Source organism: Neocloeon triangulifer, unplaced genomic scaffold, assembly GCF_031216515.1.
Source record: "Neocloeon triangulifer isolate White Clay Creek 2 clone unplaced genomic scaffold, ASM3121651v1 ptg000014l, whole genome shotgun sequence".
Taxonomy (NCBI): domain Eukaryota; kingdom Metazoa; phylum Arthropoda; class Insecta; order Ephemeroptera; family Baetidae; genus Neocloeon; species Neocloeon triangulifer.
The window spans coordinates 14,445,132-14,457,133 of NW_026775556.1; the positions used below are offsets into that span (position 1 = coordinate 14,445,132).

At 43.2% G+C, this 12,002-nt stretch overlaps 4 protein-coding genes across 4 annotated transcripts; 1 reads left to right on the forward strand and 3 right to left on the reverse strand.

Annotated features, from left to right (window-relative positions):
• Nucleotides 1-801: 801 nt before the first annotated feature.
• Nucleotides 802-2,337, reverse strand: LOC132199308 (GPI mannosyltransferase 1). Its single transcript, XM_059623919.1, has one exon. It carries the CDS (start codon nucleotides 2,195-2,197, stop codon nucleotides 1,001-1,003), a length of 1,197 nt encoding a protein of 398 aa, XP_059479902.1. The 5' UTR covers nucleotides 2,198-2,337; the 3' UTR covers nucleotides 802-1,000.
• Nucleotides 2,338-3,456: 1,119 nt separating this feature from the next.
• On the forward strand, nucleotides 3,457-6,384 carry LOC132199606 (transport and Golgi organization protein 6 homolog). The gene is made up of 4 exons (XM_059624455.1): nucleotides 3,457-4,370; nucleotides 4,512-5,729; nucleotides 5,823-5,974; nucleotides 6,034-6,384. Exons 1-4 carry the CDS (start codon nucleotides 3,470-3,472, stop codon nucleotides 6,331-6,333), a joined length of 2,571 nt encoding a protein of 856 aa, XP_059480438.1. The 5' UTR covers nucleotides 3,457-3,469; the 3' UTR covers nucleotides 6,334-6,384.
• LOC132199607 (QRFP-like peptide receptor) lies at nucleotides 5,800-7,855 on the reverse strand. The gene is made up of 5 exons (XM_059624456.1): nucleotides 7,449-7,855; nucleotides 7,219-7,397; nucleotides 7,023-7,166; nucleotides 6,799-6,963; nucleotides 5,800-6,745 (listed from the first exon to the last, which is right to left on the reverse strand). The coding sequence occupies exons 1-5, from the start codon at nucleotides 7,843-7,845 to the stop codon at nucleotides 6,389-6,391; spliced, it is 1,242 nt and encodes a 413-aa protein (XP_059480439.1). The 5' UTR covers nucleotides 7,846-7,855; the 3' UTR covers nucleotides 5,800-6,388.
• Nucleotides 7,856-8,354: 499 nt separating this feature from the next.
• LOC132199648 (ankyrin repeat and KH domain-containing protein 1-like) lies at nucleotides 8,355-11,734 on the reverse strand. Its single transcript, XM_059624537.1, has 5 exons — nucleotides 11,162-11,734; nucleotides 10,622-11,098; nucleotides 10,236-10,562; nucleotides 9,770-10,024; nucleotides 8,355-9,548 (listed from the first exon to the last, which is right to left on the reverse strand). Exons 1-5 carry the CDS (start codon nucleotides 11,235-11,237, stop codon nucleotides 8,989-8,991), a joined length of 1,695 nt encoding a protein of 564 aa, XP_059480520.1. The 5' UTR covers nucleotides 11,238-11,734; the 3' UTR covers nucleotides 8,355-8,988.
• Between the last annotated feature and the right edge of the window lie 268 nt (nucleotides 11,735-12,002).

The following is a 12,002-nucleotide window of genomic DNA, read 5'->3' on the forward strand; positions in this document are numbered from 1 at the left end:
TCGGTGACTTATTGATTTTGGCCACAGTGGCTTATCAACTGACGTAAGATTTACGCATCATTGGAATTTTATGGTGAGACATCTTATCACTTAGCATACGCAATTATTTATTTTTTCAAACCAAATTGGTTTCATGACGCTGAAAAAATCAATTTCTTGAAGTAAATAAAAACGGTCTCGAGATGATGCGCAGCGTTTTAATAAAGGGAAGAGAGAAATGTCTTGGGGCACTGCTGTCAGCTTCTCCCAAGCGTGATGCGTATGCAACCGCACTGGCAGTGCTGTTGCTGTGGCTGCATTTTCGATTTATCACCAGGCGGATCGCCCACGGGGCCAAGAGGTACAAGGCAAGGGATGGAAACAAATTCAACTTTATTACTGTGAGGCCTCAATAAAGAGGGAGGAAATTGGAAAGAAGAAAAAGGTGTATAAAAATATATATAAATCTTATTTTTGAAAACCATGAGTAAAATCGACTTAACAATCATACCGATTTACATCAAAATAAGTAGTTTATTTAAATAATTTTAATCAAGATCAGAAAACAATAACAAATAAAAATCAAAGGCTCCATCTTGTTGAAAAGTTTTGCCTTTTATTGTTTAAACGAGGTTGACCCCAGTTTAAATTTTCATCATCGCTTTGGAAAAAATGAATGGAAGGTGAAGGGAAAGCACAAAGCAACAGTTTCAATAAAAAAAAATTGATTTTCTTCTGTACTTTTTCAACCCAAGCATTTTTATTTTATCTTTTAATTCCAGATTATTTTCTTTACGCATGTTCAACAACTTAAACCACACTGCTATAGAACAATCACTGCCTTTATTTTATTTATACCAAAATTACATGTATACCAACAACCAAAGGTCAGACTGAGTCAAATTAACGAAGGTTAAATTTACTTACGGTCTTTTGACCTCACTTCGTATCTATCCTCCTTATAGGGAGGCACTATTGCAATTATCTGTTCTGTCACTCGACTAGGGTCATTTGGTTTGGTTCACCTTCGCACTGTCCTCGGCTTTGGCCGCGTGGTGTGGTGGGGTGGCGGCGCCGGCTGGTAGCAGGCGGCCAGCTCGGCCAACACAAACACGTTGACGATGAAGAAGGCCAGCGAGTACAGCCAGATGAGCAGGAAGGTGTTAAGTCCCTGGAACTCAAGCAGGTAGGCCGGCAGCAACCACGTGACCTGCGTGACCAGCCAGATGCCAGTGAGCACCAGGGCCCTGGTGGCCGACACCCTGAGTCTGGCGGCACACGCCGGCAGCAGCGACAGGAACCAGATGAAGTACTGGGCAGTGACCACCTTGTTGTAGGCCACGAAAATGGCGCAGGCGCAGAAGGAGGCGAACGGCAGGTCAGCCTTCCTCTTGGCGAAGGCCATGGCCACGGTGATCACCAGGGCCGCCTGCAGCACCAGACTCAGGGTGCCCAGCCAGGCAGCCTTGGCCCCCATCAGGTACAGGGGGTAGAAAAGGGGTGAAAAGTTATGCCGAGCGTCTCTTCTGTCCAAGTGGTACAGGTAGCTGTGCTCGAGGAACTCGTGGCCGTAGAACAACCAACTGAACCAGGTCAGCAGGCCGAAGGACACGGCTCCGGCCAAACAGAGCCGGAACCTGGCCGAGTTGGTCGAACAAGCGGCCAGAAAGTTGAAACCCAGGACGACTGGATAAAGTCGAAGGTGGACGGCCGTGCCCATGAGGAGGCCAGTGAGCCCAGGTCGGGCCTTCTGGGCGGCCAGCAAGGCGGCCAGGACCAAACAGGCCGTCAGGGCGTCGGCACTGCCTCGAGTGCAGATGACGATGGGAATCGGGTTGAGCCACCAGGCTTGAGCAAAAGTGGCCGCCGTGGCCGCCTCGATGCCACCGGCCAGTAGAAGGCGGTGGATAAGGAGGCCGACGGCCACGTCTGCAAGCGAGAAGAGGACTTTGCCGAAGGCCGGGTGCAGCCACAGGTTGGGCACGAGCAGCCAGGCCAGGATTGGAGGGTACCTGTAAGTGTGGCGTTGGTAGGGCGAGCGGCCAGCGGCCACGTGGGCGGCCGCATCGCTGAACACCAGGTAGTCAACGTCAGTGTACTTGACGGGAAGGTGGTGGTCCAAGAGGCCAGAGGCGGCCACCAATGCCAGGCGGAGGACCAGCGCCCTCAAAAGGTGTTGCTCGACCCCTTTGAAGGCGCTGCGAATCGACTCGAACATTTTTCAGGGCCGAGCCTTGGCCCGGACGCACTTCGCCAGCCGCTCAAACTCCTTGGTGCAGTCTCCCTTCTGCAGGTTGTCCTTGTGCTCGAGCACGCACCGGGCGTAGGCGGCACCTTCGCCGGAACACTCGGCCAGAAACTTAGGGATCGAGCGAAGACGGGCGCGTGCTTTCGAGACGGATTCCATTTTTTATTTTCTTTTGACCTGAAAGTAAAAATATATTTTTATTGAGGAAATTTATAATTAGTTATGGATAAAAAAACGTCAAATTTGCTCTAATATCAGTAAATTAACTAAACAAATTCATACCTGTTTGAGTTAAACACGCCACATTTCTTTGGCTTCCTTCAACGTCAGCGGCTTTGCGTCTTCTGCATATTTACGGAAAAATGCATCGTAAATAGGTCTGCTGAAGAAGGTGAGCAATGACACAGTGGTGAACGTGTAAATGAAAGTGCGGGGATTTCTTTGCACCCAAGTTTGCTTCTTGAGTTTTTGCTCCAGGTAGTAGGGTCTCTTGGTTGGGTCTTTCATTGCTTCTGCTTCTCGTGTTCTTCCTCTTCACCAACAGTGCTCTTGAAACCTTTGCAGCATCCAGACAAGTCAAGCCACTTGAGGCAGCATTTGCGCATCTCCTCAAATTCCTTAGGACAAGCTTTTTCCTGATACTTGTTTGCTGAAATTTAAATTATTTATTATGAGGCGATCGTCTAGAAAAAACCATGTTTTTTTAAACTAAAAATTTGTTTGCAGTTTACCACATCATAGCTCATAATGGCATAATTAAAAATAATTACGTCATCAGATATAAATAATTAATTATCATTGTTTTCATATAAACAAATTCGAAACTTAGCACCATAACATTCAATTGAAATTAAAATACCAATTTATGAATCATTCCAACTGTGAATTTTCAATACGGTTACAAATTAAAAGGGAAGAAGGAGAATAAAATTTCTGAGATCATAATGGGTGTTCCGCCCTTGCCGGTACGACCTCACAAAAATTTACGCCAAAATCTAAGAAAAATCTTCACGAATCTTAAGATATTCGAGAGAAAATCACCTTGCAAACACTTTTGGATGGCACAAGCTTGCAGCTGGCATGGATCGCCTTTCATAAGCTTGTCCGAATCGTCCGATTCGCCGAAAGCTCTTTTCACCCGGAGACAACTTTTTCCTCCAGATGGGCAGACAGACGACAGACGATCCGCCCCAAAAAAGTGCCACGCCCCCTTAGAATCTAAACCAAAACAAACAAAGCAGCATGGCTTCTACGGCTGCACAACAAACGCCGGCAGATGACTTTAGTCGCCTTTTTGCTGGTCTTTCGGCCCTCGTGACAACCCCGGACAGGGACAAAATCTTCAAGAGCGTCGATTCTTCGCTGCAAATGAACATTTCCGAGGCGATCGTCGCTCTAGGAAGGGAAAAGTTGCACCAATGCTTGGCACCTTTGATAGAAAAATTCGGCCCCATTCCAGAGGATGAAAAAAACCCTTCGGAAACAAGTTGGGACTTTTCTTGTTTAATATTGTGTATTTTCCTCCAGCTCAATGTGGAAACGCTGCTGTCCGTTCAGCAGAAAACCCTGCTTAAGTCGGCTGCCCAGTTTTTAAGCGCCCTCGGGATCGGACCCTTTCTGCAGCCAGGCGTTGGAGTCCCTTTGGAGTCAAGGTGCAACGCCCCAGTTACCTTTCCCAGGAACAACCCCGACAAACTCGGATATCTTTTAAAGGTTTTACTGTTCTTGATGGAAGACAAGAAGACCGATTTGAATCCTATTTTGTCGTCGAACCTCCTTTTGGACGTGCTGGCTGGACTTTTTCAACTGTCCCAGGAGGATAGAAAGTTCAAAGTATTGACTGGAAAATTCGTCAGGTCGATTCATCAGCCCACAGTGATAAGACACCTGCTTATGCTGCTCAAGCCAAATCCAAAGACTCCAAAGTGGTGTCTAATCACAACTAGCAGTCATTTGAATAAATGTCTCATGGCACCTGGAGGCGTGATTGCCACAGTCAGGGCGCTGCATGACGTAGACAGCGAGCAGAGTGTCATTGACAAGTACAGTAAAACAGCCAGGATCATCCTCCAGCCAGATTTTACTAAAAACGAGGAGTATTACAAAAATCTTTGTCCTCAGGTTCTGGAACTTCTTGCCTCAGGTGAGAATTCAAAATATTTTATTCAGACAATATTTTCAAGCACATTTTGAGTAATTAATTTTATTAAAACCTTGTGTTTAATTACATATTTTATTTTTGTAAAAATAATTTAATACTTAATTTTTTTATTTTTCCTTCTAGGACAAGAAGAGTACAAAAAGGTAGCATCCGAGATGGTTCAGCAGCTATACCAGAAGAATGAGGAATTCTGTCGGAAGGAAATTTTTACTCAAATTTGTCAGGTTTTCAATCAAGACTTTGGTGACTTGGAAGGGAGTTTTGTACTAGACGCTGACCAGGAGAAGAATTTGACATTTTCAGTGCAAACTTTGCTGCTGTTGATATCCCATTCGAAAATCAGTCCTGACTGTTTGAAAAATTACTTCCCTAATTTCTGTGCCTTTTACTTGGCGACAAGGAAAACTGGCGGCACACCAAGTATGAGAGCTTTGACGAAGGAACTTCTGTCCCAGGTAATCATGCAGGCCGAAGAGACTGAAATTTGGCAAACCATCGCCACCTTGCCAGAAGAGTGCCTTGAATCTCTTTCAGAAGAGTCTTCCGTTGCCCAGGCCCTGTTTTCAAATTTCCTCAAACGATTTTCTTCTTGTACAGATCTCGAGGAAAAGATCCTTTTGGGAAGCCTTCTCGGAGCTCTGGCAGGACTGCCCAGTGTGCAGAATGAGTTCATGAAGAACCCAAGTCAGCAGTTCATCGACCTACTGAAGAATTTGCTGGAAAATGAAAAAAGTGAAATTTTAGAACTAGCATTGATGCTTTTGATGGCCATCATCAGTCAGAGTGAAGAAAATCTGCGAAAGTGTCAGGTGTTGCTACCTGCTGTGAAAAAACTCAGAGACTTTAAACACGGTTCGTCTGAAACTCAAACTATGATCGAGCAAATTTTCATGATCATTGCCACATTTGGAGCGGTCAGTGGAGACACTTTGCTGGTCGAAGAGAAACTCAAGGACATGTTGAAAGAGAAGAAAAAAGTAGAGGAGGTTATGAATCCAAGTGCAGGTCCTGCTCAGTTGAGCTTTGAGAATTCCTTAGCTGAAGTCGAGGACGAAGAAATTCCTGTGAAAGGTCATGGATTTTTGAGTTTGACCAAATTGATCCGGAAAAAGGATGCCAAGACAAGAGTTAAGACTGACGAACTTTTTATGTTGGGTCTGAGAGGAATGGAGCATGAAGATTCTTATGTTTACCTTGCTGCAATTGGAATGATAGGCGCACTGATTCTGGAAAATTTGTCCTTGCTGCAGAAGCTGGCCGAGAAGTACAACCAAAGTGAGCTCAGCATCAGTTTGAGGAACAGAATAGGAGAATCTCTACTACAAGTTTGCAAAGGCCTAGGTAATTTTTTATTTGGATTTATTTTCAAGTTTTTTTTACAGCTATTTAAAATTAGGTCACATGAATAAATTTTTTCATTCTAAATTTTTGTAGGTGAAGTAGCTGCCAGCCAACGACAGATTTTACTGAATGCATATCTTGTGGGTGCCAAGGATCCGAATCCAGTCCATCGTGCTTCTAGTCTTTCAAATTTGGGTGAAGCTTGCAAAGTTTTGGGCTTCCGAGTAAGCGGAGACATTCAAGAGGTGCGCTTCATTTAAAATAAATAGCCAATTATAAACTTTAATTTTGATTGTATTTCCAGATCCTGACGTGCGCACAAGGTCTTTCTACTTCGGATCCCGACATCCATGTTCGAAGAGCAGCTGCCTTGTTGCTGGCTCTCCTTCTGCAAGGTCTTGGCACCCAGGCAGTTTCCACGCTTGGTTCATCGTCTCTGGAAGTGTACCGCACCATGAAACAACTTGCCCAAAGTGAGGACCAAACTCTGCGTCTTCAAGCGCAGCTGGCACTCGAAGAGCTGAACAAAGGTATCAAAGACAGCATTTTTGAGCCGAAACCGATGGAAAAGCACATTTATATCACTTCTGCACCTCCAAACTAAGTACAATAAATTTCCAATTATAATATTTATGCTGATGAAATAAGTATAGTTTTTTTTAATACAATTCTGCGCTATTTGGTGGTGTGGTGCCTCCCACTGTGAAAATGGAGGAATTACTTTCTTTTTGGACGCAGTGGCAAGTTTTCTTCTCGTTACTGGGTCGCCAGCAGGGTTCAATGTGGTAAGGCTCTCTCGGCTCGAGCACCTTGACCGACGCTTGTTTCTCAAGTGGGGTTGCGATGGGTTGCTGGGTCTGGGGATTGGGGTCATCCTTGGAGTTGCAAGAGTAAGCCGCTCGAATTGCTCGGCGGAAACCGTCGTTAGTCATGCCGTAGATGAGAGGGTTGATGGCTGCGTTGGTGTATATGAGGAAGTGCGAAACCCACCATAGTATGCGAAAGGCCAAACCGATCTTCATTTGGAGAGTTTTAATTGGATTATTTAATTAATTTAAAATTCAGTTACCTGGGTGTGTTTCAAACTGTTCCTCACATAAATCAGAGCGGTGAACGGAACCCTGCAGATTGTGAAAACCAGCACCAAAATCAGCACCATTCTCGTGACGCGAGTTCGGAAATCCCTCGAAGGGTTTATGGTGCTCCGTCTAGCTTGTCTTGCGTAGTGTGTCAGCTATTGTTATAATTTATATTTTCAATTTCAATTTAGTAAGAAAAACTTGTTTTATTTACCTTACAAAAAATTGCAGAGTAGCAAATAAACATCACAAGTAAGGGCAGCCAAACCAAAAAAGCGATCATCACGGTCCAATAGTCTGACAATATATCCGAGTTTTCCTTGCAGTATTTTTCCAAAAAATCCAGCCATTGTCTCTCCTTAAAAATATTTCAATTTTTTATCTTCCAGTTTCTATTTATTTTTTTTTACCTTATACTCTCTGAAAATAATGAGAGGAACAGAAATAGCAATTCCCAAAATCCAGGTTGTTGCAACAACGCACCAAGCCATTGGCATGCTGAGCTTTTTCTTTTTAGGGAAAACTATGGCCACAAACCTATCAGCGCTGATTGCAATTAGGCTGAAAACTCCTCCCAATAGCAGAGAACCTTTTTACATTGTATTAATAAAAAACTAATTTAAATGAACTGCACACATACTTTGCACAAAACCTTCGGTCTTGCAAAAAAAGGCCCCCAGCACAAAGTTCTGGAACGAGTCGATGCACATCAGCAGCCACGGTCCAATGATCAGGGCGCAAAGGTCGCAGGCTGCCAGATTGGCGATGTACAAGTTGAGCGGCGCCATTCGCAAGAGCCGATTTTTGCGAACCGCGTTCAGGATGGCGGCGTTTCCCAAGACACCGCCGATTACAACTGGAAGGAACAGCAGTACCTTGATTGTGATTTCCCACCACGGCTTGACACACCACAGGTCAACCGGGATTGGAAACTCGCTCATGTCGTCGTCGTCATCATCGGACACATTTCCGTGACTGCTGCAGAAGTCAAAATGCAGCGAGTTGAAGTCAATGCTTTTGCAATGCGACTCGAGCATGTAGTGACTCTCGAAGTGAACCAGAGCCATTGCTGGTTGGCGCTCGTCTGACAGCTTACTTATCGGAAGCGACCCTTTTAAAAGCGTGTCCATCAATATGATAATGTCCTATATTCAATAACCCAATCTGTTCCCAAATATAAAGTGGCATGTATGTATTGAGCGTGTCATTATTATTTAGTTTTTTTTTTCTTGCCAAAGATCCAACCTTTCAAATTTCATTCGATTATAATATACCAAAAAACATTTTAGAATAATATCACACAAAAAGCAACCTTATGTATGTAAAATAATTTTTTTCTTTTAAGTCACTGGAAATAATTAATTTCGTTAACTAACGATTCAATTTTTAAGCTAGTGAAAAAAAATACATACAAATTAGCAAGTTTCCCCAGAGCTTTATTTTTTTTACTTAATAAAAAAACATTGTAAGCGTTATTCACTTAAAACTTGTCTTTCCTCAATTAAGTTGACAAGATAATACTCAAGAGCTTTTTACACAAAGGGTAGTGTTTTATCCAAGTAAAAAGCGCCAATGTTTGCCAAAGTTGAAAGCCTGTCAAAGCGTCAAGCTTTTTAGGAAAAAGACTCATTCAAAGGGATGTTGATTGAAAATGCACTTTTCTTATTCCAGAAATTTTGTAAATATTTCTTTTTAATTCTTCAACTTGAAGAAAGAGATATTGGTCCAAAACTATAAAGAGCCAAAAGCTAGTAGAATTTGCTTTAAGATTTACAGAGTTCCTTATAAAGGGGTTGATCTATTACATCAACTTTTTCATTAAATTGATTACAACCTTGCTGAATTGTACGCAGTGATTTGCTAACATGATTGAATATAATTGTGAGATTTACGATTCAAGTGCTTATTAGAATGACTTGATAATAGATGTTCTACAATAGAAATTTGAAGTAAATACATGTAATTTAATAATTGAAATTAATCAATTGATTTTTCACAACAAATTATTAATTAGCACAGCGTTAATTATTTTGTTTGATGATACATGTGACTTTTTTCTTGGTGAAATTGAATTAATTAATTAAAATTAATTAATTGAATTAAAAAAAAATGAATGATACTGAAAAAAAAACAGTTGCCCGCAAGTGACTAGGGATGTTACAAGGGTTAACAACCAAATGCTACCAAGAGTCATCCTCCTGGTCGGAATCACAGATATCCTGCATCTTCAAGTACTTCTTGAGCATCTTCGGCAGGCAAAGTTGGTCGGCAGTGTCGTAGATGCGTCGGCCAAGGATCCTTCGGATGGTCAGTCTTGCAATTTCACACAATGAGAGGGGGTTGGTGGAGACGGTCTGCAGCCAGTTTCCTAGCGCCTCGTCAGGGCAGTTTCTGATAGTCGAAGGCAAAATTCTCGAGTGCCACCCGGCCAGCACCAGAGTCCGAATCAGACTGGGCCGTCTAGTTTTCCGGTAAGCCCAGTCTATAGTGTCACCTGCAATGGGCACTCTGAGATTGGTGTTGGCGCCACGACGGACCAGAGCCGCCGCCGCCCGACCGCGTCCCAGAAGCAAAGCTCTGCAAAGGGCAGAGTCACCTGTCGTCAGGGCTTCCGAGTCCAGGCTGGCCCCATGAGCTCTGAGACACTCGAGTAGCCGGAGAAATGTTGGAAAGTCGTGGCTGACAGCTTCGTGCAGCACAGAATGACCAGTGACAGAGTTCGAGCAATTCACTATAGCACCTGCGTAAATAATACAAAGTAAATACATTTCATACTACTTGTAATTTTGTGATAAACAAATAAGTGAAAAGATTAGAAATCTTACGGAAAAAAAATGTTTTTTTTAGCAGAATCATTGACTCATAATTTTTCAGTATGAATTCAAATTTCAGTAAAATTTAAATTTAATTCAAAGATTATATTTTTTCTCGCATGGCTGAAAATTTCCAATTTTAAATTACCATTTCCTAAAAGTAGTGTGACCATATCCAGTTGTCCTGTTCTAACAGCCAGCAACAGAGGTGTGTCTCCCGAGTCGTCCCTTAAATTGGCCAAAGCTCCTGCTTGGAGCAACAGCTGCACAATTTCAAGTTGTCGAAGTAAAACGCAATGATGCAGAAGCCGATGAGAATGAGTTATTTTAGCACCAGACTCGAGCAACAGACACACCAATCGAGGTTTCTTTTGCCAAACAGCCTCACAAAGGGCGTTATAACCTGAAATCACAATTAAAATAAATTGAGACCAAGCAGGTGAAACTCTATTTTTGGTTAAAAAATTATACTTTAAAAGTTTGATTTCATAGTTTATTTTAGTTAGCTTAGCAATTATTCACAATTTATAAAAAATATTTACTAATTATAAGTAGATTTAAGTTAAGTTAGAATGATTTAAGAAAAAGATTTTTTTTTTTTTAAATATACCAACCATGAATTTCTTCTAAATTAATTCTCGCTCCTCGCCGAATGAGCATTTGAACAGTGTCTTCGTGTCCTCTGGAGACTGCCAGGTACAAGGGTGTCCGGTCAGAGGAATCCATGGCATCGATTCTCGCTCCACCATCTAGCAGGACTTCCGCAACTTCTGTGAAGCCTCGGGCGCAGGCGGCGTGCAAGGCGCTGCTTTTGTCAGGTCCTTTCGCCTCAGGGTGTGCTCCTCTGGCCAGCAGAAGGGCTGCTGCCCCCGTATGACCTCTGGCTGAAGCCAATAAAAGAGGCTTCACCTCGTTGCTGTCCCCAACGTCAGCTTTGCAACCTGGAGTAATTTTAAGAAAGGTTTAGGATTTGTATAAGTTTTGAAGAAAAGCATCAAACCTGCATTCAGGAGTTCCTTGATGATGTCCTCGTTGCCAAGTTCTGCGGCGTAGTGGAGGGCCGTCCTGAAGTAGACATCGGTCGCGTTGACGTCGATATTCTCGAGAATGGGCTCCTGAGGCAAAACATGTCCCGTGCGCTCCAGAATGCTGGCGTACCACCTGTACAGAGACGCATACGAGTCCTCTTCGGCCTCCTCGGCCTGCTCCTCCCCAGGCAGCTCCCTGTCCCACTCGAGACTCTCCATTCCGTCCGGCGTCCGGACCATCTCTTCCTCGGCCTGATGGTGGCTGCTTGACGACTGCGGGTTGTTCTCGTTTTCATCAAACTGGTAGACATAGTAGCCCATGTTTCTCGATCGGCTCGAGGACTCGTTTTTCAGGGTCAGCAGGGCCCTCACCACCGAGATTTGCCCACTCTGGACAGCCGCCCCCAAAGGAGTAAATCCAGCCTTGCCGATCTGGTTGATGTTCAGCCCTTAATTTACAATAAAAAATTTCATAAAAATAAACTAATTAATTAAACAAATCAGATGCAAACCCTTTTTCCTGAGCTCGACAACTTGCGAGACATTTCCGTGGTGAATGGCGCTGAACAACTCGTCCAGGGAGCCCATTGAAAATTGAGATTCCGATGATTAGGGCATTGTTTGTTTTAATTCAAAGGATCTCGTTCGGACAAAGAAAAATTAATTGAAAATATTTTCAGATAATCCATTTATTTGAAAAATCTCTAAAAATTTCTCCCAATCTATTCTTATGTTTGTAACACTTCACTCTTCCCTACACGTCGTCGTCTTTTCCAACATCTGTCAAGTCAACCTCTCTTCCAAGCTCTCTTCTTCTATGTTTTGATTTTTACCGTGGTGGGGACACGCCCACATCGACGCTGTTCTCAAAACTGCACAGATAGCAGCACGGATGGTTTTCTTGGATAATTCTATAATCTTCTTAAATCTTGCCTCCCACTTGATCGTGTTTGAGCTCCAGAGAGCACCCTGAGAGGGTACCGAGTCCGCCCTGAGCACTAAGAGTGTGTTCAGCGTACAGAGGAGTACGTCGGCGTCCAAGAGGGACCGTCCGGACGTAACAAAAAGTATGAGGCCACACAGGCTCGATCCGCTGTGTGGACGAATTTGCCAGTCGCCGCGTTGACTAGGCGGAGAACCGCTGGCAGATATTGAATGAGTTGAGTTTGTATGTTGCTTCGGCAGAGTCGCTACTATGAATTTTTATTTGAAACGTTTCATTAAAAATTTTTATGAAATTAATAAGACGTACGTTAAAAACAAAAAAAAATACAAAAACGATCCTGCATAATATGCAATAACGGTCTTTTTAATATTTTCAAATAATTCATGAACTGAAAATGAAATAATTTA

Excerpts from the sequence above, each read along its gene's own strand:
- LOC132199308 (XM_059623919.1), bottom strand. The coding sequence starts at position 2,197 with ATGTTCGAGTCGATTCGCAGCGCCTTCAAAGGGGTCGAGCAACACCTT.
- LOC132199606 (XM_059624455.1), top strand. The coding sequence starts at position 3,470 with ATGGCTTCTACGGCTGCACAACAAACGCCGGCAGATGACTTTAGTCGC. Across the intron at positions 4,371-4,511 it reads TCTGGAACTTCTTGCCTCAG|GACAAGAAGAGTACAAAAAG; the intron begins GTGAGAATTCAA and ends TTTTCCTTCTAG. Across the intron at positions 5,975-6,033 it reads TAAGCGGAGACATTCAAGAG|ATCCTGACGTGCGCACAAGG; the intron begins GTGCGCTTCATT and ends TTGTATTTCCAG.
- LOC132199607 (XM_059624456.1), bottom strand. The coding sequence starts at position 7,845 with ATGCTCGAGTCGCATTGCAAAAGCATTGACTTCAACTCGCTGCATTTT. Across the intron at positions 7,167-7,218 it reads TTATTTTCAGAGAGTATAAG|GAGAGACAATGGCTGGATTT; the intron begins GTAAAAAAAAAT and ends AATATTTTTAAG. Across the intron at positions 6,746-6,798 it reads ACAGTTTGAAACACACCCAG|ATCGGTTTGGCCTTTCGCAT; the intron begins GTAACTGAATTT and ends CTCCAAATGAAG.
- LOC132199648 (XM_059624537.1), bottom strand. The coding sequence starts at position 11,237 with ATGGGCTCCCTGGACGAGTTGTTCAGCGCCATTCACCACGGAAATGTC. Across the intron at positions 10,563-10,621 it reads CAAGGAACTCCTGAATGCAG|GTTGCAAAGCTGACGTTGGG; the intron begins GTTTGATGCTTT and ends AAATTACTCCAG. Across the intron at positions 10,025-10,235 it reads TAATTTAGAAGAAATTCATG|GTTATAACGCCCTTTGTGAG; the intron begins GTTGGTATATTT and ends TTGTGATTTCAG.